The 25,047-nt window shown below is 42.3% G+C and overlaps 1 protein-coding gene across 1 annotated transcript in view; it reads right to left on the reverse strand.

The window, feature by feature from the left end:
* Nucleotides 1-25,047, reverse strand: part of LOC126249022 (uncharacterized) — a 907,745-nt gene that overhangs the window by 729,688 nt on the left and 153,010 nt on the right. Inside the window, exon 3 of the mRNA XM_049950624.1 lies at nucleotides 24,285-24,557. Coding sequence (XP_049806581.1) covers nucleotides 24,285-24,557 — 273 coding nt within the window. The remainder of the gene's footprint in view (nucleotides 1-24,284; nucleotides 24,558-25,047) is intronic.

Consider the following 25,047-nt stretch of genomic DNA (forward strand, 5'->3'; position numbering starts at 1 on the left):
GAGATCTACGGATCAATAAAGCTGCTACTACTACTACAAATACTACTACAACAACTACTACTAGAGACTGAAAATGACAGTAGTGAGTCAGCTGAGGGATGTGTGCTCGCCAGAGGTACGAGATAAATACATCCACTGTGCTCCACCCAGCTCCTCCAAGATTTATGTGCACAGGAAACTGTTGCGAAATACAGGGTGATTATAATTCAAGTTAAACTTTCAAACTGCTGTAGAAATAACACCACTGGTCAGAATGGCATCAAATTGCAACGGAATATTATCAGAGAAGGGGAAAAACATATGGCAGAAGAAAAATAAATAGTTACAAAATATATCAATAGATGGTGCTGTACGCATCATAATTTAATAGCGGTCGACTACAAATGACAAATGAATCATACAACAATGCCTAAGGTGTACATCTGACATTAAACAAACTGTACTACGCAGTACACATGGGTGTACAGCTGTGATACTGTTGGTTACGTAAGCCCAAACACCACGACAAGGTAATAACACATTGGATGGGAAAAATTGGTTTTTAATTGTACTGAGGCCGAAAACCACATATAAAGCAAAACGCACATCGGTTTTTAATTGCCCTGAGGCCAAAAACTGCATAAAAAGCATCAATCACATCGGTTTTTAATCCACACTGTTGGAGAGATAGAATGACGTGGTTGTGCAAAAGACACTTATAGCGCTTACCAGTCATGGTGCATGGAACAGGACTGGAAGCACCTGTCCCTTCGAAAAAATATAGCCTTACGATAAATGATGGGGTAAACCCGCACCACACTGTGACCTTTTCAGGATGAGGTGGTACTGGTTGACTTGTGTGTGTGTTTTCCATAGCCTATGTTCAACAATTCTGTGTATTGACATATCCTGCCAGATGGAAGTGGACTTTGTCTGTCCACAAAATCTTCCATGGCCAATCATTGTCCATTTCCACGTGAGGAAGAAATTCTAAAGCAAAGGCCTCTCTTGCTGTCAGGTCAACAGGAAGCAACTCGTGCACATGGGTAATTTTGAATGTATAGCAAAGAAGGGCACTTCGTAGGATTTTACGCACCACGCTCATGGGTATGTCCAATGTTCGGGCAATTCTCCGTGCACTACATGTTTGCACACCACCAATCATCTCCTCCTACTTTGCTGTGGCCACTGTTTCCACTGAGTTGAAACAATTTGTTTCCTCCCTCTGCCACGTTGCACACAAAAAGAACCCACCTTTTCGAATTCCCAAATCATTTTCTCTAGCCCAATGGCAGTCACCGGACCAACACCTGTTTTTCAAATCCTTCAGTGTCCTAAACTTCTGCAGAGTGATGTGTGCACAGTCATCATTCTCTTAATACAGCTATACAAGCAGAACGTGATCCTGCATTGAGACAGCTATGGCGAACAGAGTAGACACGAAAGGAGGAAAAGCCGTGTACCCGGCATATTTATACCAACTTCAATGGGTCGTGCACATGACATGTGTTTTTGTTTACATATTTTGACACATACAGCGCCATCTATTGATCAATTTTCACACTATTTTTTTTATGCTATATGTTTTCCCTCTTCTCTGATAACATTCCATAGGAATTTGATGTCATTCTGACCAGTGGTGTTATTTCTACAGCATGTTGAAAGTTTAACTTTAATTGTAATCGCCCTGTACATGATTGGATTACATAGTTACACAGAAACTAAAAAAGGATTTCAAGTGTCAGGATATTTTAGTCAAAGTCCAGTACATGAGTATAGTTGGAATTTTATTATTGGTGATCTTCAAAATTTTGTAACTCTTTATTTTGAGTTTTGAAAGCTACATATATATATATAATTTCATTTGTTGTGGAATGTTTTTCACTAGTAAAAAAATATTTTTGAAACATAATTTGAAAAAAAAAGATCAATATGTTAAGGGGTTCAAGAAATAGCGTAACACTGTTTGATTATCTTCAATGTGACTAGCATGGTTTTGTAAAACGAATTTCATAATAATTCTTAGCCGGCCGGTGTGGCCGTGCGGTTTAGACGCTTCAGTCTGGAACCGCGTGACCGCTACGGTCGCAGGTTCGAATCCTGCCTCGGGCATGGATGTGTGTGATGTCCTTAGGTTAGTTAGGTTTAATTAGTTCTAAGTTCTAGGCGACTGATGACCTCAGAAGTTAAGTCGCATAGTGCTCAGAACCATTTGAACCATTTGAATAATTCTTCAGGTGCTTAGATATTCTCATTTTGATTTTGAGGTATATACAGGGTGAGTCACCTAATATTACCGCTGGATGTATTTCGTAAACCACATCAAATACTGACGAATCGATTCCACAGACCGAACGTGAGGAGAGGGGCTAGTGTAATTGGTTAATACAAACCATAAAAAAAATGCACGGAAGTATGTTTTTTAACACAAACCTACGTTTTTTTTAAATAGAACCCCGTTAGTTTTGTTAGCACATCTGAACATATAAACAAATACGTAATCAGTGTCGTTTGTTGCATTGTAAAATGTTAATTACATCCGGAGATATTGTAAGCTAAAGTTGATGCTTGAGTACCACTCCTCCGCTGTTCGATCGTGTGTATCGGAGAGCACCGAATTACGTAGGGATCCAAAGGGAACGGTGATGGACCTAAGGTACAGAAGAGACTGGAACAGCACATTACGTCCACATGCTAACACCTTTTTATTGGTCTTTTTCACTGACGCACATGTACATTACCATGAGGGGTGAGGTACACGTACACACGTGGTTTCCGTTACCAATTACGGAGTGGAGTAGAGTGTGTCCTGACATGTCAGGCCAATAGATGTTCAATGTGGTGGCCATCATTTGCTGCACACAATTGCAATCTCTGGCATAATGAATGTCGTACACGCCGCAGTACATCTGGAGTAATGTCGCCGCAGGCTGCCACAATACGTTGTTTCATATCCTCTGGGGTTGTAGGCACATCACGGTACACATTCTCCTTTAACGTACCCCACAGAAAGAAGTCCAGAGGTGTAAGATCAGGAGAATGGGCTGGCCAATTTATGTGTCCTCCACGTCCTATGAAACGCCCGTCGAAGATCCTGTCAAGGGTCAACCTAGTGTTAATTGCGGAATGTGCAGGTGCACCATCATGCTGATACCACATACGTCGACGCGTTTCCAGTGGGACATTTTCGAGCAACGTTGGCAGATCATTCTGTAGAAACGCGATGTATGTTGCAGCTGTTTGGGCCCCTGCAATGATGTGATGACCAATGAGGTGATCGCCAATGATTCCTCACCATACATTTACAGTCCACGGTCGCTGTCGCTCTACCTGTCTGAGCCAGCGAGGATTGTCCACGGACCAGTAATGTATATTTCGTAGATTCACTGCCCCGTGGTTTGTGAAACCCGCTTCATCGGTAAACAGGTAGAACTGCAACGCATTCTCTGTTAATGCCCATTGACAGAATTGCACTCGATGATTAAAGTCATCACCATGTAATTGCTGATGTAGCGACACATGAAACGGGTGAAAGCAGTGACGATGCAGTATGCGCATGACACTACTTTGATTCAGTCCACCGGCTCTCGCAATGTCCTGTGTACTCATGTGTGGGTTCATGGCAACAGCAGCTAACACACCAACTGCACCCGCTTCTCCTGTGGCTCTGAGCACTATGGGACTCAACTGCTGTGGTCGTAAGTCCCCTAGAACTTAGAACTACTTAAACCTAACTAACCTAAGGACATCACACACATCCATGCCCGAGGCAGGATTCGAACCTGCGACCGTAGTGGTCGTGCGGTTCCAGACTGTAGCGCCTTTAACCGCTCGGCCACTCCGGCCGGCGCTTCTCCTGTGACGGGCCTGTTATGGACCCGTTATGGACCCTGTTATGGACAGCTACGACCATACCTGTTGCATACAGTTGGCGGTAGATGTTTTGCAATGTGCTGCACGTTGGATGCACCCTGCAGGCTTCAGCTGCATTTCATCGACACTCGCCATAGATGAGTATCATCTCCGCCTTTTCAGAGTTCGAATACACCATGGTCACAGTTCCTACAACACTACACTATCACAGACGTCTGGTAACACGGTGTACTACAGTTGGTCTGCGTGCGGAGACGAATGCAGAATAACAATAGCAGCAAGCGCTACATGCGGACACTGCGACAGCTACACCAAACCACAACAGTGCACTACAGCCACACTCGTAAACACGGTCGTCATCGTAAACATGTCCCTGCAGATGCTGCTCGCCGACCGTGGCCCATGTTTGTTACAACATGCCACCTGACCTTGGAGGTTTGAAGCGTCAACTTTAAGTTACAATACCTCCGGATGTAATTAACATTTTACAATGCAACAAACGGCACTGATTACGTATTTGTTTATATGTTCAGATGTGGTTCCATTTAAAAAAAACGTAGGTTTGTGTTAAAAAAAATACTTCCGTGCATTTTTGTATGGTTTGTATTAAACAATTACACTAGCCCCTCTCCTCACGTTCGGTCTGTTGAATCGGTTCGTCAGTATTTGATGTGATTTACGAAATATATCCAGCGGTAACGTTAGGTGACTCACCCTGTATATTGCTGCAGTGTATGGATATGAGAATATTGTTAAATTAATACTGAGTGTATGTATGTGTGAGACTGACATGTTACACACTCATATTACTTACTATTTTTTGCACTGAATTATGTGCTCTCAAACAACGTTTCAAAATGTTGGGGAGACGTGTCCACCTCCCCCCTCACCTTCTTTTGCATTCAGTACCTTGCAAACAGGAGGACTCCAGTAGTCACTCTGTTGTACAGTACATCGCATTTGGGCATTAGGTGGCAAAGCTGCAGTCGGGTGGAGCTTATGACGAACAACTGGTGCATGAAAAAGTTTAAACACTGTTTTTTAGAAGGTCATAACTGGATACTATCAGAAATATGGCCCATATTTTCATATGGGATCAATAGCTGGAGCTCATATCTTGCAAGTGTGCTTTTTACTCTCCTTACAATATGGGAACAAGTTGGTGATGTTTCCTTATGATTGGCCACACAAGTTCTGTCTACCTCTAGACATCACCAGAGTGTATCACAAAGATAAACTTGCTTCTATTGCGGGTTACACTGCAACTGTGTGTGTGTGTGTGTGTGTGTGTGTGTGTGTGTGTGTGTAAGGCAAGACAAGCTAATCTAAACTAGCTCTATGTAGAGTGGAGAGGAGCATATTACAGAGATTTACAGGACAATTTCTATGGAATCCCTTCTGACAATATTAAGAATTTGCTCTTTGGGCCTAGTAATCAGCAAGAAGGGAACTCAATACTGGTTAGAAAGATACGTCAGAGAAAAAATGGCAGGGATGTAGGTTTAATGAGCAAACACTAAGCAGGATATCACTTTGAGCACAACAGAAGAATGGTTGAAAGACTGGGAGGTAGGAACAACAGAATGACATAGCTATGAGATTTTTTCCAAACTATTCAAATGAAGAACCTTCTATGTTAAAGGGGTATGATAAATTGGCTTGCTGGACAAGGGTCTTACCCAACATATCTTAACACAATAGGATGTCAACTTAATGGTGATTGTGACTGGAGAATTTCGAACACCAGACCATCCTGTTCAGTTCTGTAGCCTTTTTAGAGAAATTGTCCAGTACAGAAGAGCTGAAACGGAATGAAACAGTACATATCATCATACAGGATGAATCAAAGTGGCATAAGTTAAACAAAATAGCCAAAAAGGTATCCAGGAGAGAGCTGGGGATTAATCTTCAAAGACAAGATAGGAATAACACAAAAGTAGTAAACATAAGAGAAGATTATGATGTGGCACGGTGATACGTGTGGGGAGTGCCCAGAGTTACTTCTATGCACCCCATAGCAAGCATTCATGGCATGCAGCTGTACAGTGACCAAATAAACCAGAAGATTGACCTTAGTGTAGTCATGGAGGCAAATTCAGAGCCAGAGAACATATGAAGTCAATAGCAGCACGAGGTGGAACACATTTCAGTGGAAACTTTTAAAGAGCTGTAGAAGTTGCTGGATTTAAACTATTCGGCCTGGTCATTGCCTTTGGGGGCCCAGAAACACTATTGCTAGTGCTGGAGGCCATAAACCTGACAGTATCTATCACTGAAGTGAATGCAGTTATGGAAGGACCAAGATCTTAATTAGTAATAAATAAGTATTCACTATATTAACAAATTTAGTTCATTAGTGCCATGATCTTAGTAATGTATTATTTGTGTTAAAGTAGATTCTTTTTATTAATGTATTTAAAAAGAAGTTTTGTGTTAAATTATTAATCAACATCATATATGAGCATAATGATTTGTTTATCTCTGGTTTTTTTTTTTTTTTTTTTTTTTTTTTTTTTTTTTTTTTTTTTTGCACAACACTCGAACTTTTACTCTTAGGTGTTTTTAGAAGTTTCTTGGTCAAGTGACTTCTTGTGTAAACAGTGCCTTAAGATTCAGAAATAAATCTAAGTATTTGAAAACCAAAGTCACCACTTTTTGTCGGCACCTGATCTTTATTGAGAATACGCAAGTTTTTTTTTCCTTGTGCAAAAAGTGACAGATACAGTTTTCTTTGAACTCGTATTTGAGAGTGTGTTTTTGGTTTTAGAGTTGAAATGGAACTGGTAAAACATATCAAGCTGTTGAATAGTGAAACTGATTGGCCAATGTGGAAGAGGAAAATATGAGATCTAATTGACTATCATGAAGGAGCGTTAGATGTAACTGATGGCAAGTCAGTAAAACCTGAGCCACTGTCTGAAGATGCTAATGATGCAGCAATAAAGGATCATAAAACCAAGTCAGATTTTTATCATAAAGCATACAGTTATGCCAAGTCGATGACAAGTGCAGTTACAGACACTGTGTATCAGAAGAGCAGGGACAAATAAACATCTCATGAAGCATGGCAGGCATTGAAGCAGAATTTCAAAGCATCATCATAGGACCAGCTGTTCAAGATTTGTTCAGATTTCTTCGCATTTAATTGGACTCGGGGAGAAGACATCTCCACACACATAGCAACTAGTGTGAGTGATTATAAACTGTATTATACCTATGCCGAGTAAGCCAGAAAAGTAGTATATCATGAAAAAGTAAACCAAACTGTTCTTATCTTTGCAATTAACGGCACAGCAACTGGAAATATTTTTGGTGTTGTGTACATAGTTCCACGTAGTCAGTGCGTACACAACTTTCCCACTAGAGAGCGCCCCGCTAAGCACAACAGCGCAGGCACAGCACTCGTCCGTCTCCACACTACGAGATGGCGCTGCCTTAGATACACACCAAATTCTGCTTCCGCCGATCCGCATATTAATATGTAACGCAGCCAATGAGATTGGTGCTAACAGAGAACCTTTTCTCCTCGTGGATCACACTCGCGCAGTAATACCTGAACGCGCGAGGTATTATAACGAGTGTACAGACCTCCGATTACTCAGTCTGCATTAGTCTGCACCAGTCTGTATGAGTCTGCATTTGTCTGCATTAGTCTGTACCAGTCTATAGTAAAGTTTCAGTCTGCGCCTAATGTGTTGTTGTTGTGGTCTTCAGTCCTGAGACTGGTTTGATGCAGCTCTCCATGCTACTCTATCCTGTGCAAGCTTCTTCATCTCTCAGTACCTACTGCAACCTACATCCTTCTGAATCTGCTTAGTGTATTGATCTCTTGGTCTCCCTCTACGATTTTTACCCTCCACGCTGCCCTCCAATGCTAAATTTGTGATCCCTTGATGCCTCAAAACATGTCCTACCAACCGATCCCTTCTTCTAGTCAAGTTGTGCCACAAACATCTCTTCTCCCCAATCCTATTCAATACCTCCTCATTAGTTACGTGATCTACCCACCTTATCTTCAGCATTCTTCTGTAGCACCACATTTCGAAAGCTTCTATTCTCTTCTTGTCCAAACTGGTTATCGTCCATGTTTCACTTCCATACATGGCTACATTCCATACAAATACTTTCAGAAACGACTTCCTGACACTTAAATCTATACTCGATGTTAACAAATTTCTCTTCTTCAGAAACGATTTCCTTGCCATTGCCAGTCTACATTTTATATCCTCTCTACTTCGACCATCATCAGTTATTTTACTCCCTAAGTAGCAAAACTCCTTTACTACTTTAAGTGTCTCATTTCCTAATCTAATCCCCTCAGCATCACCCGATTTAATTTGGCTACATTCCATTATCCTCGTTTTGCTTTTGTTTATGTTCATCTTATATCCTCCTTTCAAGACACTGTCCATTCCGTTCAACTGCTCTTCCAAGTCCTTTGCTGTCTCTGACAGAATTACAATGTCATCGGCGAACCTCAAAGTTTTTACTTCTTCTCCATGAATTTTTATACCTACTCCGAATTTTTCTTTTGTTTCCTTTACTGCTTGCTCAATATACAGATTGAATAACATCGGGGAGAGGCTACAACCCTGTCTCACTCCTTTCCCAACCACTGCTTCCCTTTCATGCCCCTCGACTCTTATAACTGCCATCTGGTTTCTGTACAAATTGTAAATAGCCTTTCGATCCCTGTATTTTACCCCTGCCACCTTCAGAATTTGAAAGAGAGTATTCCAGTTAACGTTGTCAAAAGCTTTCTCTAAGTCTACAAATGCTAGAAACGTAGGTTTGCCTTTTCTTAATCTTTCTTCTAAGATAAGTCGTAAGGTTAGTATTGCCTCACGTGTTCCAACATTTCTACGGAATCCAAACTGATCTTCCCCGAGGTCCGCTTCTACCAGTTTTTCCATTCGTCTGTAAAGAATTCGCGTTAGTATTTTGCAGCTGTGACTTATTAAACTGATAGTTCGGTAATTTTCACATCTGTCAACACCTGCTTTCTTTGGGATTGGAATTATTATATTCTTCTTGAAGTCTGTGGGTATTTCGCCTGTCTCATACATCTTGCTCACCAGATGGTAGAGTTTTGTCAGGACTGGCTCTCCCAAGGCCATCAGTAGTTCTAATGGAATGTTGTCTACTCCCGGGGCCTTGTTTCGACTCAGGTCTTTCAGTGCTCTGTCAAACTCTTCACGCAGTATCTTATCTCCCATTTCATCTTCATCTACATCCTCTTCCATTTCCATAATATTGTCCTCAAGTACATCGCCCTTGTATAAACCCTCTATATACTCCTTCCACCTTTCTGCCTTCCCTTCTTTGCTTAGAACTGGGTTGCCATCTGAGCTCTTGATATTCATACAAGTGGTTCTCTTCTCTCCAAAGGTCTCTTTAATTTTCCTGTAGGCAGTATCTATCTTACCCCTAGTGAGACAAGCCTCTACGTTCTTACATTTGTCCTCTAGCCATCCCTGCTTAGCCATTTTGCACTTTCTGTCGATCTCATTTTTGAGACGTTTGTATTCCCTTTTGCCTGTTTCATTTACTGCATTTTCTCCTTTCATCAATTAAATTCAATATTTCTTCTGTTACCCAAGGATTTCTATTAGCCCTCGTCTTTTTACCTACTTGATCGTCTGCTGCCTTCACTACTTCATCCCTCAGAGCTACCCATTCTTCTTCTACTGTATTTCTTTCCCCCATTCCTGTCAATTGTTCCCTTATGCTCTCCCTGAAACTCTCTACAACCTCTGGTTCTTTCAGTTTATCCAGGTCCCATCTCCTTAAATTCCCACCTTTTTGCAGTTTCTTCAGTTTCAATCTGCAGTTCATAACCAATAGATTGTGGTCAGAATCCACATCTGCCCCTGGAAATGTCTTACAATTTAAAACCTGGTTCCTAAATCTCTGTCTTACCATTATATAATCTATCTGATACCTATTAGTATCTCCAGGATTCTTCCAGGTATACAACCTTCTTTTATGATTCTTGAACCAAGTGTTAGCTATGATTAAGTTATGCTCTGTGCAAAATTCTACAAGGCGGCTTCCTCTTTCATTTCTTCCCCCCAATCCATATTCACCTACTATGTTTCCTTCTCTTCCTTTTCCTACTGACGAATTCCAGTCACCCATGACTATTAAATTTTCGTCTCCCTTCACTACCTGAATAATTTCTTTTATCTCGTCATACATTTCATCAATTTCTTCATCATGTGCAGAGCTAGTTGGCATATAAACTTGTACTACTGTAGTAGGCATGGGCTTTGTGTCTATCTTGGCCACAATAATGCGTTCACTATGCTGTTTGTAGTAGCTAACCCGCACTCCTAATTTTTTATTCATTATTAAACCTACTCCTGCATTACCCCTATTTGATTTTGTATTTATAACCCTGTAATCACCTGACCAAAAGTCTTGTTCCTCCTGCCACCGAACTTCACTAATTCCCACTATATCTAACTTAAACCTATCCATTTCCCTTTTTAAATTTTCTAACCTACCTGCCCGATTAAGGGATCTGACATTCCACGCTCCGATCCGTAGAATGCCAGTTTTCTTTCTCCTGATAACGACGTCCTCTTGAGTAGTCCCCGCCCGGAGATCCGAATGGGGGACTATTTTACCTCCGGAATATTTTACCCAAGAGGACGCCATCATCATTTAATCATACAGTAAAGCTGCATGTAAAGCTGCATGTCCTCGGGAATAATTACGGCTGTAGTTTCCCCTTGCTTTCAGCCGTTCGCAGTACCAGCACAGCGAGGCCGTTTTGGTTAATGTTACAAGGCCAGATCAGTCAATCATCCAGACTGTTGCCCCTGCAACTACTGAAAAGGCTGCTGCCCCTCTTCAGGAACCACATGTTTGTCTGGCCTCTCAACAGATACCCCTCCGTTGTGGTTGCACCTACAGTACGGCCATCTGTATCGCTGAGGCACGCAAGCCTCCCCACCAACGTCAAGGTCCATGGTTCATGGGGGAAGCTGCGCCTAATAAGATTACCATATTCCTGTACATAGCCATGAAGATAAATGTATAGACACTTTTGTCAAGTATCAGAGATATGTGAGAATAAGATTAATGTACCAAGACCAGAGGAACTTCAGATTCTCAATTGTAAATAGCATCCAGAATCAAGTTACGTAAGGTTTATGCTTGTTACTATTTTAATAAATGCGTGTGAAAATTAATCAAGTTCTGTTTAATGTTGGTCACCGTCAATCTGCTACTCTAAGCGTGCAAGTGGCATTTCTATCGTCTGACCTAATGGCAGAAGATAAACATGCCACGATAAGACCACGAGACATATTGCTGACACTCGCCTACTTCGTTAGAGCGACAAGTCAAATAATCTGATGGTGTGTGTACCGAAGGTCTTACAGTACGCACACCACATTGGCGATGAGGTACTAAGGAAACAGATGATTTCAGCACAATTACGGATGACCACGTGTGAGCTTAAAATAAAATGGAATTACAGTGTACTTATGGAAGATGCATACTTGACTGTTAACCCGCTCTCTTGCAGCTAAAATAGCATTATTGCAGTAATCTAGTCGCACTTGGATTTTTCAGGTAACCATGGACCTCACGGCGCAGATCATCGATCTCATGACACAAATACAACAGACGCAACAGGCGTTGCTTACAAGTGTGGAACCTTTGGAGTCGCAGCCTGCCGTAGCATCTCCGCTACAAATTAAACTTCCGCCACCACCTTTCGCAGTTTACAACAGCAAGGAAGAAGCGTGGCCGGACTATGCAGCACGCCTGGAACAGCACTTCCTCACACACCAGATATCAGGCGATGTAGAAAAAAGATCTTATTTTTTGGCAAATTGGGGTGCAGCTATCTACAACCTTCTCTTAAAACTATGTCCGACTTGTGAACCGACAAATTTGTCATTCCCAGCTATTAAAGACTTGCTCGAAAAATACTTTGACAAGCAAACGCACGTCGCTGCTGCAAGGCATAAATTTTACTTATGCAAGAAAAAGGCACAGCAGACGTACATGGAATGGATTACACAATTGCAAGGATTAACTAGGAACTGCAAATTTATTTGTAAAAACGAAACGTGTAAAAAATCCTATGCAGATTCTTTAATACGTGATATGCTCATAATGCATTCACCAGACAAGAAATTAAGGAAAGAGCTCCTTAGTTTAATCAATGCGTCTATGCAAGATTGTTTACCAATCATTCGAGCACACGAACAAAGCCAAGCTTCTGTGAGTGTGGTACAAGACGACAGCTGTGACGTGTTCGCGACACAGGCACGCGACATGGGGCAATGCGGCCCGCGTACCCAAGGCCGTAAACAGAACAGCAAGGCTAGGCTCACGTGATCTAAGAACGGATCACACACCCAAACTCAATGACTAAAGTTGAAATCATGTCTTAAATGTGAAATCAATCATCACAAGGGCAATTGTTACTATCGTAACGCACATTGTGACTTTTGCAAACGTAAAGGGCACAAATCAGAAGTGTGTAATAAGAAAAGTGTACAGTCTAGAAATAAGTTTAGCAATAAGAAAGTGCTTCATTTTAAGAAGTATACCTCCAATGCATGTGACGATATGAATAGGCAAGACTATATTCAGGTTTCAAAAGTTAAACATAAAGTTAATGCTATTGTACAACACAAGAACAAGTCTTTGTATGTCACATTACTGATGAACAAAATACCTATCAAATTCCAGATTGACAGAGGATCATCAATCTCTATCGTGAATCTGCACACGCATAAACGACTAGGTTCTCCTAAATTGCAGCATTTTGACAGCTCACTGTACAGCTACAGTAATGAACAAATTCCAGTCAAAGGTGCACTGACGACGGAAGTAACTTACAAACAGTTTACCAAGACAGCTACTTTAGCAGTAGTTAACACCCATAAGGCATCAAACTTGCTGGGTCTGGATCTCTCTAACGAATTAGGCTTCACAATCCATGAAGCGAAACAGGTCACACATGAAGTTCCGAAAGGAAAATTACAAACAGTGTTGCAGAAGTACGAAGATATTTTTTCCTCCGGGACAGGCAGTGTAACTGATTACCAGGCACACATTACGCTGACACCGAATGCAGTGCCGAAGTTTTGCAAAGCTAGAACTGTCCCTTGCGCAATGAAAGAACGCGTAAAACAAGAACTTGACCGTTTGGAAGGCAATGGTATTATCGAACCAGTCACATGTAGCGCCTGGGCAACACCAATCGTTGTAATAGAAAAGCCAAATGGATCATTACGTATCTGTGGAGATTTCAAGACTACTGTCAATTCACAGTGCATTATAGATATATACCCGATTCCGAAACCGGAAGACGGAAGAACTGATGTATCAACTAGCAGAGGGTGTGTATTTCGCTAAACTGGATTTAAAGGAAGCATATCTGCAGATCCCTTTAGACAAAGATACACAAAAGTTTATGGTCATAAATACTCCATTTGGATTGTACAGTTACTAGCGCTTACCATTTGGTATCGCTAGCGCACCACGCCTCTTTCAACGTTACTTGGAGCAATTAATTAGAAACTGTCCTAACGCAGTTAACTATCTCGATGACATAATCGTCTCGGGGAAAATCTCCACAAGATTTACTAGATAACCTGGAAGAACTGTTCAAGGTTCTCAGAAAGGCCAATCTCAGGTGCAACAAGGACAAATATATATTTTTTGTCAAGAAAATTCAGTATTTAGGACATATATTGTCAAATAACGGAATCAGTCCGACACCACAGCATATAGAAGCAATACAGAAATTGCCAGCTGCAAAAGACTTAAAGTAGCTAAAAGCTTTATTAGGCCAAATTAATTATTACCGGAAATTCATACCGAAAGCAGCTGAAATTTCTGAACCATTGCACAGATTGCTTTGCAAAGGAGTCGTGTGGAATTGATCCCAAGAATGCCAGCACGCATTCGACAAACTGAAACAAAGTTTAGTAGACGCAAAATGTCTTACGACATATGACCCCCAAAAGTTGATCACTATTGCAGTGGACTCGTCAGATTACGGGACCGGTGCAGTCATGTCCCATAAAAATCAAGGAATTGAACGACCGATTGCATACGCATCGAAAACTTTAAACTCAAGTCAACGAAACTATAGCCAAGTACAAAAAGAAGCACTATCAATTATCTTTGCCGTGAAGAAGTTTCATGACTACATATACGGAAGAAAATTTATTCTGCTCACAGACCATAAGCCATTGGTGACAATATTCGGACCACATAATAGTGTATCCACTAAGACAGTACAGTGTTTACGACGTTGGGCATTGCTACTGTCTAATTACAACTACGACATCTTCTATAGATCGACGGCACAACATGCCAATGCCGATGTACTTTCACGTCTACCTGCAGGTCAAGATGAACATTTTGACCAATCAGAGGACGTATGTTTTCAGATAGACGTAATCAGTGAGGACGTAGTGGAAAATTTCCCCGTCAGTGCCACCTTAATAGCTAAGTTAGTGACCAAAGATCCAGTGTTAAAGCAGTATATTCTTACGGAATGGCCAACCGATAAGAACATGTTAGCTCAGCCAGAAGTGAAATCTTATTGGAACATGAGACATGCTCTCACAGTGCACAAAGGCGTCATATTAGTTCACAGTGAAACGGGAAAAACGAGAGTAGTTATACCCAAATCTCTCAGGACTAAAGTGCTAACAATGTTACACCAATGTCACTGGGGCATAGTACGCACGAAACGCATGGCCAGAGAACATTGCTACTGGAAGAGCATTGATAAAGATATTGAAACAATTCTTTCTAACTGTAAATTATGTTAGACGCATCAATCAGCTCCACCAAGACAATATTTTCAGTGGCCACAGGCAACAGAACCTTGGTCAAGATTGCATATTGATTATGCAGGTCCTTTTCTTGGAACTTCTTGGTTAATTGTCATTGATGCATTTTCCAAATTCCCTTTTGTACTACAAATGTGTACAACTTCTTCAGCGAACGATTCGTACGAACATTCAAGGCACACATGACAAAGTTGGTGCAACAGTCCAACAAAGAGAATTCCTTATTAATGTTTCTGTCACAATACAGAGCTACTCCGCACAAGGCGCAGTCACCAGCAGAAAAACTGCATGGGTGACAACACAGGACTTTGATGTCTCTCCTAAAACCCACAATGCATCCAGGAAATGATCAACGAACGTCGAAAGGACGACGATTCCACGTAAACGACAGTCCTCATAACTGTCTACAGTTGAGGAAAACTTACTTGGTCACAAGGAATGATTGTAGAATGCATTGGAAATGTCATGTATAGAATAAGAACGCAAAGCGGCATAGTTATTCGCCATACTAATCAATTACAGCAGCAAAGACAGCAGTCGCATATAGGCAGAACTCCTAGGCTGTTTCATTTTGCAGACTCAGAAGCAGAGGTCAACCCCGAGCAGCTTGCAGAATTCCAGACGCCGTCACCGGCAGCCGCCGTCACCGCCGCCGCTGCCGCCGTCGCCGCCGCAGCCAATGCAGACACCGCCGCCGACGCCGACACAGCACCTTCAGTGGAAGCCGAATACACCAGCCGTCCACAGCCGACATCCCCAGAGAAGATGGACGTCAAAGAAAAATTAAGATTTAAGCTATGACCAATGTACCGATGTTGAAATGCAATTATGTAACAAAATTTTTGCTTCTCCGGTTCCCTGTTCTGTAGGTTTTGAGTGGGTTTTCCTAGCCGACCGCGGGCGAATGCCACGGGGAGCAACATGTGTGCACTCACAGACATACGCACGCCGGAAAGCACGGAAGCAGAAAAAAAAGGCTTTTCAAGCAAACTTCAAAAGCTTTTTTTCTTCCCCCAGAAGGGAAGCACTCGTCCGTCTCCGCACTACGCAGTAATACCTGAATGCGCGAGTGGACAGACCTCTGATTAGTCAGTCTGCATTAGTCTGCACCAGTCTGTACAAGTCTGCATTTGTCTGCATTAGTCTGTACCAGTCTGCATTTGTCTGCATTAGTCTGTACCAGTCTATAGTCAAGTTTCAGTATGCGCCTATTCCTGTACATAGCCATGAAGATAAATGTATAGACACTTTTGTCAAGTATCAGAGATATGTGAGAATAAGATTAATGAAGCAAGACCAAAGGAACTTCAAATTGTCAATTGTAAATAGCATCCAGAATCAAGTTACATAAGGTTCATGCTGGTTACTATTTTAATAAATGCGTGTGAAAATTAATCAAGTTCTGTTTGAAGGTGGTCACCGTCAATCTGCTACTCTAAGCATGCAAGTGGCATTTCTATTGTCTGACCTAACGGCAGAAGATAAACACACCACGATAAGACCACGAGACATATTGCTGACACTTGCCTACTTCGTTAGAGCGACAAGTCAAATAATCTGATGGTGTGTGTACCGAAGGTCTTACAGTACGCACACCACATTTGGGCAGTATCAATTGGTGGTTTTTAATTTGTTCATACAGGACTAAATCTATGTTGTTTGTGAAACAACTCCTTATTAAAAATTTCTGAAAGAGTACTGACAAGGCTATCAAACAAACACGTAAAAATGAGTTGTTAAAGAAATCAAAAGAATGTCTACATGCGTGTATAGTAAACAGCTGCCACAGACAGTGAATGGATGCATTTCATCATACAATTCTGTACACAGTGTTCATAATTTAAGACTGAAGATAACACGTTACTGAATAGTGGAGGCATTCAGAAGTTAACAAGCTCACAAAATAGAATATAACATTTGCTAGCTTTCGGATGAATCCTTTTTCAGGCTAGAGCACCCATATATCAGCACATGAGCACATGCTGCTGCCACACCTCCACATGGGACAGAAGGTGTTAAGGCTGTGGAGGAATGAGGATAGGATGTCTTGGTCCCTCAGTCCAGACTGTGAAGCTATCATCAATGAACCTGAACCAGACAATGGATTTGGGGTTTTGAGAGACTAGTGAGGTTTCCTCTGGATGGCTCATAATCAGATAGGCATAAGAGAGCGCCATGCATTTTGTTTTGTTTTAGGGCACAAAAACAACTAGTGTCATACGCACCCACGGCAGAACTGTGAAACACAATGACAAAGAGAGGAGTTAAAATTGACTATAAGTCAATCCCAATCAATGAAAGATAAGACAGCTAAAAATAGGGATATGGAGGAAGAACCATAAAATACACCACAGATAAACGGAGGTCCAGAACTAAAAATTAAATTGTCTTTGCCATACTGCTACAACAGATAAAATGTAAAACGTGGTTGACAGCCTATGCATCGTTCACTAAAATGGCCGATAACTCAGACAGCAAAGCCAAACAGGAATGTCAACAGTTAAAAAACGAGCATTCCATCAGGAAATGGCAGACAGTTAAAAGTTGGGCACAAAGTGGTGGGGGAGCACCACTTAACAAATGGTAATGGCAAAAACGCAGTGCCCAATACACAACCTAGTTAAAATGACCACCTCGTGGTGGGAGGAGGGGGGGCGAGACAAGGTTGTCCAAGCGACTGGGAGATGCTTAATAACCCTGAGCTTATTCTCATGAAGGGAGGACTAGCGGCGATGGCAAAGTGAGACCCTTTCCAGACAGATGGCTACACAGAGACTATCAGAGGGAATATACGAACTAGTGGGCTGAGGTACGAGGACTGCAGCCTTGGCAGCAGCACCAGTAACCTCATTCCCTGTCAGACTGACATGATCAGGAACGCACATAAACATCACAATGGCTCCATAAAGAGTGAGCAAGTGACAGTTTTCCTGGACTTGTTGCACTAAGGGATGGACGGTGTACAGCACAGAGGCTTTGAAGGGTGCTGAGAGAGTCTAAGCAGATGACAAAATTGGAAAGCCTGTGTCAATGAATGTACTCCGTGGTCTGATATAGGGCGAAGAGCTATGCTGTAAATAATGAGCAGTGTGCCAGAAGCCGATGCTGAAAAATGTTGGCACCAGCGATGAAGGCACACCCAACATCAAGGTCAGTCCAAGAGCCATCAGTGTACACAAAAGTACTATCACAAAGTTCCATGCGAAGGGGATAGAGCAAGGCTGGTGTATTGTCCTCAGTAAGCGAATGAAGGTCAAGTTGAACATGGGCTGCCACACGAAGCCAAGGTGGTGAAGGATTCACAGCCACTGGGAAAGATGCAAGGAGCATTAAGTTAATCTTTCGGAGCATGAGTCGAAAGCGAACTTCAGGAGGTAAGAGGGAAGAGGGATGCGCCTCATACTGGCAATCAAAGGAGGTGGCCACACATGGCACACAAATGGCATGCATATCTGCTGAGGAAAAAGTCATGGCAGTAGGACAGCAGTGGTTCGGCAGCTTCTGCATACAGACTCTCAACTGCATTAATGTAAAAGGTGCCACTGGCCAAATGGATGCCATGATGGTGGATAGTATTGAGACGGTGCAAGAGGGATGGATGTGCAGATGCATAAACGTAACACCCATAGTCTAATTTTGAATGGACAAGGGACCGGTACAAACGGAGGAGGGTGGTTCGATCTGCACTCCAGTAAGTACCATTGAGAACATCTAGGACACTGAGTGACTGCGTGCAGTGGGCTGCCAGGTAAGAGACATGGGAGGACCACGCAAGTTTCCTATAGATCATGAGCCCCAGGAATTTCGTAGTTTGAATAAACAGAAGAGCAAAAGGCCCAAGATGTAAAGATGTTGGGAGAAACCACTTGTGCTACCAGAAATTCATACAAACGGTTTTCTCAGTGGAAAAATGAAAGCCGCTGCCGATGCTCCATGAGTAAAGATGATGGAGACATTGCTGAGGATGCCACTCAATGAGACAGGTCTGTGGAGAGCTGCAATAGATGCAGAAATTGTCAACAAGAAGGGAGCCAGAGATGTCCAACGGGAGACTGGGTTAATGGCAGTAGCTCAGGAGGGAACTCTGAGGCACACCATTTTCACAGATAAAGGTGTCTGACAAGGCAGAACCCATATGTACCTTGAAAACTGTCTTTCAAAAAATTCCTGAAGAAAACAGTGCATGTTGCCATGGAAGCTCCACGTGCAGAGAGTACGGAGGATACCAGTCTTCCAGCAGGTGTCATAGGCTTTCTCCAAATCAAAAAACATGGCTACAATATGGGATTCCTGCAGAAAATTATTTGACATGGGTGGACAAAGTGACGAGATGGTTAATTGCAGAACAGTGCGTCAGAAATCCACACTGTGCAGTGGTTAATCAACTGGCTGGGCATGAATCACCTCGCAAACACAGCTGGTGAGAGAGATGGGGCAGTGGCTAGAAGGAAGGTATTGGTCCTTACCTGGCTTAGGTATGGGTATGACAGTGGCTTCACACCAGCTTCTGTGAAATGTACCCTCTGCCCAGATGCGGTTGTACACATTAAGCAGAAAGTGCTTGCCCGTAAGAGAAAGGTGCTGCAACATCTGAATGTTAACATCTTCTGGCCCCGGGGCAGAGGATTGGCACGAAGTGAGGTGACATTGTAACATTCACAATTCTGAGAAGAGTAGGGTATTGCCGGAGACTCTCCTGCTTGTTTCCAAAGGAGAAAGGCAGAGTGATAGTGGAAGGAGCTTGAAATTTCCACAAAATGGTGGCCCAAGGTGTTGGAGATAGCAATAGGGTCCACAATGACATCATCTGCTACTGTCAGGCCGGAAACTGGGAAATAGATCTTGGTCCCAGAGAGCTGTTGTAGGCTGGCCCACATGATGGAAGAGGGAGAGGAATGTTAAAAGAACTAGCCAATGAAATCCAGCTAGCTTTTTGCTATCCCGAAGAAAGCAAGGACACTGGGCATGCACCTGTTTATAATGAATGCAGTTTGCCATCATAGGATGACAGTTAAAAACGCAGAGAGCACATCTCCATTCACGAATTGTGTTGCAACACATCTCAGTCCACCAAGGGACCAGGAGTGCTATACGGGTGTTCATGGCTGTGCTACAGATTTGTTTGTCTCTCTTTCCCTCAAAGGAGAAGTAAGTGTGTGTGAGGATGTAATTGGTTAGATGTACAGGGAGTTAAGGTGGTAAGTTTGGAGTCTGAAAGACATTGGGATAGGAAGTGTTTGATAGTAACAAATCCACAGGCATGGGGTGATTTAGAGGGAGGTGGCATCAACAGTGATGAGTAAGCACCCAGGTGTTAATGCCATACTTTCACAAAATGCAAGTTATTATACAAAAACAACCAAATGTGAAAATTATTTCATCACCAGTATGATATTTTCTGTCATTTTCTTCCAAAAAACTGTGCCAGTAATGACTTGTTTTAAAGAGATCTTCAATGTACTGGTGCTTTGAAACAGCACATATTCTTACAACTAAGTTATAATATATAACCCACCATATATGGAATTCAACTAATAATGAAAAAATACAATATGGTATCTCCCACGTTCTGCTTGTGGTGTAGAATGCACTCTTCCATTTCATTGGCCGCATTCCTCTCCATGAAAAATCTGTCTTCTTATTCAGTTTTTCACACTATGGAATGCTTGACCAGCTCCTTGCTCATGAACACTTTCTCATCACATGTGATGACAGTTTAAGGATTTGAGTCGGTATTGGAGGTTATGCTGGACTTCAGGGTTGGAATCCCTACAGCAGGTCTTGTAGGAGCAGGAGTCAGATAGTTGGTAGATGCCTTCTGTCAGGATTCATCACTCTTCACTGCAGAGTGAAAATCTCATTCTGGAAACATCCCCCAGGCTGTGGCTAAGCCATGTCTCCGCAATATCCTTTCTTTCAGGAGTGCTAGTTCTGCAGGGTTCGCAGGAGAGCTTCTGTAAAGTTCTGAAGGTAGAAGATGAGATATTGGCAGAAGTGAAGCTGTGAGGATGGGACATGAGTCGTGCTTGGGTAGCTCAGATGGTAGAGCACTTGCCCGCGAAAGGCAAAGGTCCCGAGTTCGAGTCTCGGTCCGGCACACAGTTTTAATCTGCCAGGAAGTTTCAACAGTATTTTTGGTTTGTTTAGTTGGTGTATGATTGGCTATGTCTGGGGGGAGGTTTGAAGGATGTTACAGATGGAAAAGGTTAGAAAGGCAGGGTCTGGATGCTATGATGGATTGACAGGGGGTTCACTGGGAGTAGAATAGGCGTTGACGAGTAATGGTGCTCCCTGTAGAGATTAGGATATCAATAAATTTGATAATTTTTGGAGGTGGTGTCTGGAGTGCTCTTCCAGATCTTGGAGAGCATGGGTTTTGATTTGGGAGATATGGTGTAGATGATTAGGCCTGCATAGTAACAGCATGTTGTGTAGGGAGTAGGGCTGGTCCAGGGATGCCTATGCCATGGATGTTTGTTTCTGTAGGAGCAGGTGTGAAATCAGTCATATCATACACCAGCTGTGATTTCTGTACAGCATTTTATTTGAGCATAACCACCAACCACCTGTCCATATGAATTAATGGCCACTGCCAAACTGTATCCAAAAGCAAAGTTGACCACCCGGTAGCAGAACATGCTGCTAAGCACAGCACGCTTGACCTGAATGGCTACTTCAAAACCTACACCATCTAGATCCTTCTCCCCAGCTCCAGCTTTTCTGAACAACATAGAAGGGAAAGTTGACCACCCGATAGCAGAACATGCTGCTAAGCACAGCATGCTTGACCTGAATGGCTACTTCAAAACCTACACCATCTAGGTCCTTCCCCCCAGCCCCAGCTTTTCTGAACTACATAGAAGGGAATTATTATTCCAACACAGTTTTCATTTCTGTAATCATCCTGGCCTCTATCTCCACTAACCCTTTGCACCTACTCCCTCTTCCCCACAGTCTCCCTCCTCTAATCTGTGACCCCCTCCCAACCCACTTTTATCATCAATCAATCAATCAGTCAGTCATCATGCACTGCATGAACTCAGTAGCTCTGGTGACCTTGTGTTGCATTTCTATCTAATCAATCTGCTGCCTCTCACTTCCATACTCTTTATGTTGCACACATGCTGTCTCCCTCCACATCGTCAGACTCCCTCCCCAACCCTTCCTCTCACTATCAGCCTCTTTTCTCCCTCATCCACTCCACCTGGAACAACCCTTCATGTCAGTTACCTGCTGAACTGTAGTCCCAGAATGGTGTATTTAACCAGCACAATGTAGTTTTAAGTGTGTGTGTGTGTGTGTGTGTGTGTGTGTGTGTGTGTGTGTGTGTGTGTGTGTGTGTGTTTTCGTGTGGAGGGGTGGGGGGTGGGTTATGCATGTATATGTGTATTCTATCTCAAAAAATGGTTAATCCAAAAGCTATCAAAGTTTGTTTGTCTGTTTTTGTGTGTGTGTGTGTGTGTGTGTGTGTGTGTGTGTGTGCTGTCACTGACTCAATGCTTCCACTATTCGATGAGTTGTTACTTTTACTCTTAAATTATTTACATTCTACCAGAACTTTCTAAACCATATTAAGTGTGAACACCTTTGGTTATTTGCCCTTTTATATTTTGCAACTTTTCTTGCTGTCTTCTTTTTCCTTTGAGTTCTTCTCCGCTAAAACATCAACTTTCTTTTCTACAACTGCGTTTCTTTGTCTCATCTTTGACCTGATTTTCAGTGTATCTTTCCCTTGTCCTTGAACTTTCCCCCACCCCACCTAACTCTTCTAACTTCATGTTTTAAATATCATCTGTTGCTGTTACTTCCCTTGTAAGTTACTTTCTCATCCTATCTAATTGCATCTTATTTCAGTCAAGCTCACTGATAATTTTATTACTTAATCCCTCGTATCACATTGCGCTTAGTGTGTCATCTAGACGAAACATTGACTCTAGTTCCCAAATCTGGCTCCACATGTTCATGTCTACATCTGTTATGCTGTGAAGTACAAGTATTTTTCTGTCTTTACTGGAGTGTACTCATTTCGTGTATCCTCCTCTTTAAAAGTCCAGTTTACATGAACAATTTGAATTTCATCAATTTCAATTGCTTACTAAGTCTAAATCCATGTTAATCTGTAAGAGGTGCTATCCAAAATTTTCGGGACTGGTGCTGCCATCTGTTGAAAACTTTACCTTTGGACAAATGGTCACCATCACACTCAAAGTAGTTCCCATCCGCACGTACACACCGGTCCCAGCACTTCTGCCACTGCTCAAACATTTTCTGGAAGTCCTGTTCTTTGAGGGTGTTTATCACCACCAGCGATGCTTCTTCAATCCTCTCTAGAGCGTCAAACCGACGGCCTTTCAACTTAGTTTCAGTTTTGGGAATATCACAAAGTCGCAAGGTGCCAAATCTGGCAAGTACGGTGGGTGGGGTACAACCGCCATGTTGTTTTTTGCCAAAAATTTCCTGGTGAGCAAGAATGTGTGACAGGGCACGTTGTCATGGTGCAGCAGCCAGTTCCCTTGAAGCCAAAGTACGGGCCGTCGTCACCACGTTTTCACGGAGCCGTCACAAAATGTCACAGTAGTACGCGGAATTCATTGTTCGGTTGGGTGGGACGAATTCTTTGTGCACAATTCCCTTGGTATCAAATAAAATGATGGTCATGCTTTTCACTTTGCTCTTCACCTGTCTCACTTTTTTGGGTCTGGGAGAGCCCGAGCTCTTCCACTGGGACTATTGTTGCTTTGTCTCCGGGTCATAAGCGTAAATCCAGCTCTCGTCGCCAGTGATAACCCATGACAAGAAGGTCGGATCATCAGATGCGGTCTGACGAAGGTCTGTGCACACTTCAACATGCTGTGCCTTCTGATCGGCAGTCTAGATCCTTGGAACAAATTTTGCAGCGACACGATGCACGCTCAATTCATCAGTCAACATTCGTTGACATGTCCCATAACCAGTACCTACTTCATCTGCAAGGTCTTGAACGGTTCAACATCGATTCACACGAACCAATTGTTGAAGTTTGGCAACAATGTCTGGCGTTGTGTGGCTAACGGGCCTTCCAGTGTGAGCATCATGTTAAACATCTGTACGGCCGGCCCTGGACCAAGCATGCACCTCAGACACAAGCATACGGCTCATGCTCTGTCCCCCAAACTCTTGTTGAATAATTGCAAGGGTCTCCGTAGTACTTTTCCCGAGATTCACACAGAAATTGATACTCACGCGTTGTTCTGTTCGCGGATCCATCCTAAAATTGCCACACATCAAACACAGAGTATTACGGAAATCACTGTGGACACACGACACATCCTCCCATCTGAATGCCACTCCGCACACTGACTCATCCGATATGCAGCTCTCGCCACCTAGCAGTGCAAATATATACTACTCCTACTTTCCAGATGGCAGCGCCAGTCCCGAAAATTTTGGATTCCACCCTGTATGTTTGTTATAGAACATATAGATTTTTAATTAGTTCTGTATAGTGAACTTTCATATCATAATTTTAAACATTAAAAAAGTGAATTCAAAATAAAAGTGCAGCATAGACAAACAGAATATAATGAAGTTCCACAATTAGGTGTATTTCATCATATTTACCGCTGACTTCAGTCTACGACCAACTGATGGACCAGGCTGCAGATCACATTCTTCTGTCTCAGTACTCTCTGCGCTTTTGCTCTCGCTGCTAGGTTCATTATACACTCTCTTAATGGCAATCTCATTTCTAATATACTGGATTGATGAACTGCACTCAGCGGACCTATTTTTCTTTACAGATATTTCTTCTGCGTGTTTTTTGAACACCCTTTCATTTGTATAAATTTTTTCTCCTTTAACATGTGCATCAGTCCTGAGCTTCTTTGAATGAGCCTGTGGAAATAAATATTCAAGTGATACAATAAAACAGTGTTAAAAAGTGAAAAATGACAAAGTAAGTCACAGCAGTGGAAAATTCTCTCTCTCACACACACACACACACACACACACACACACACTTTCAGTACTATGACGCCCAATTGGTCCACAGCACGGGGGAGAAAGAGTTACACTGTGTGCATCATCTCTTAAGAGGAAAAAACGAGACTTGATTAAAAAAATTAAAGATATGTTAACATAAAACGTTAACAGAAAGATATGTGACTACACTGCTTCCAGTGAAGATACTTGAATACTGTGAACTGTACATTTTGGTGAACAAACATATCAAACAATCATTATCAAGAAATTTTGTTTGTTGCTGTAACATAAAACCACAGATTACTCATAATATGACAAAATAACTGATTGTAACCCAAATTGAGGTTGAGTCCTAACCGAAAAATTAAGCTAGAAACACAATATCTACATCTACATATACAGT

This window comes from Schistocerca nitens, chromosome 3 (genome assembly GCF_023898315.1).
Source record: "Schistocerca nitens isolate TAMUIC-IGC-003100 chromosome 3, iqSchNite1.1, whole genome shotgun sequence".
In the NCBI taxonomy this organism is placed as follows: domain Eukaryota; kingdom Metazoa; phylum Arthropoda; class Insecta; order Orthoptera; family Acrididae; genus Schistocerca; species Schistocerca nitens.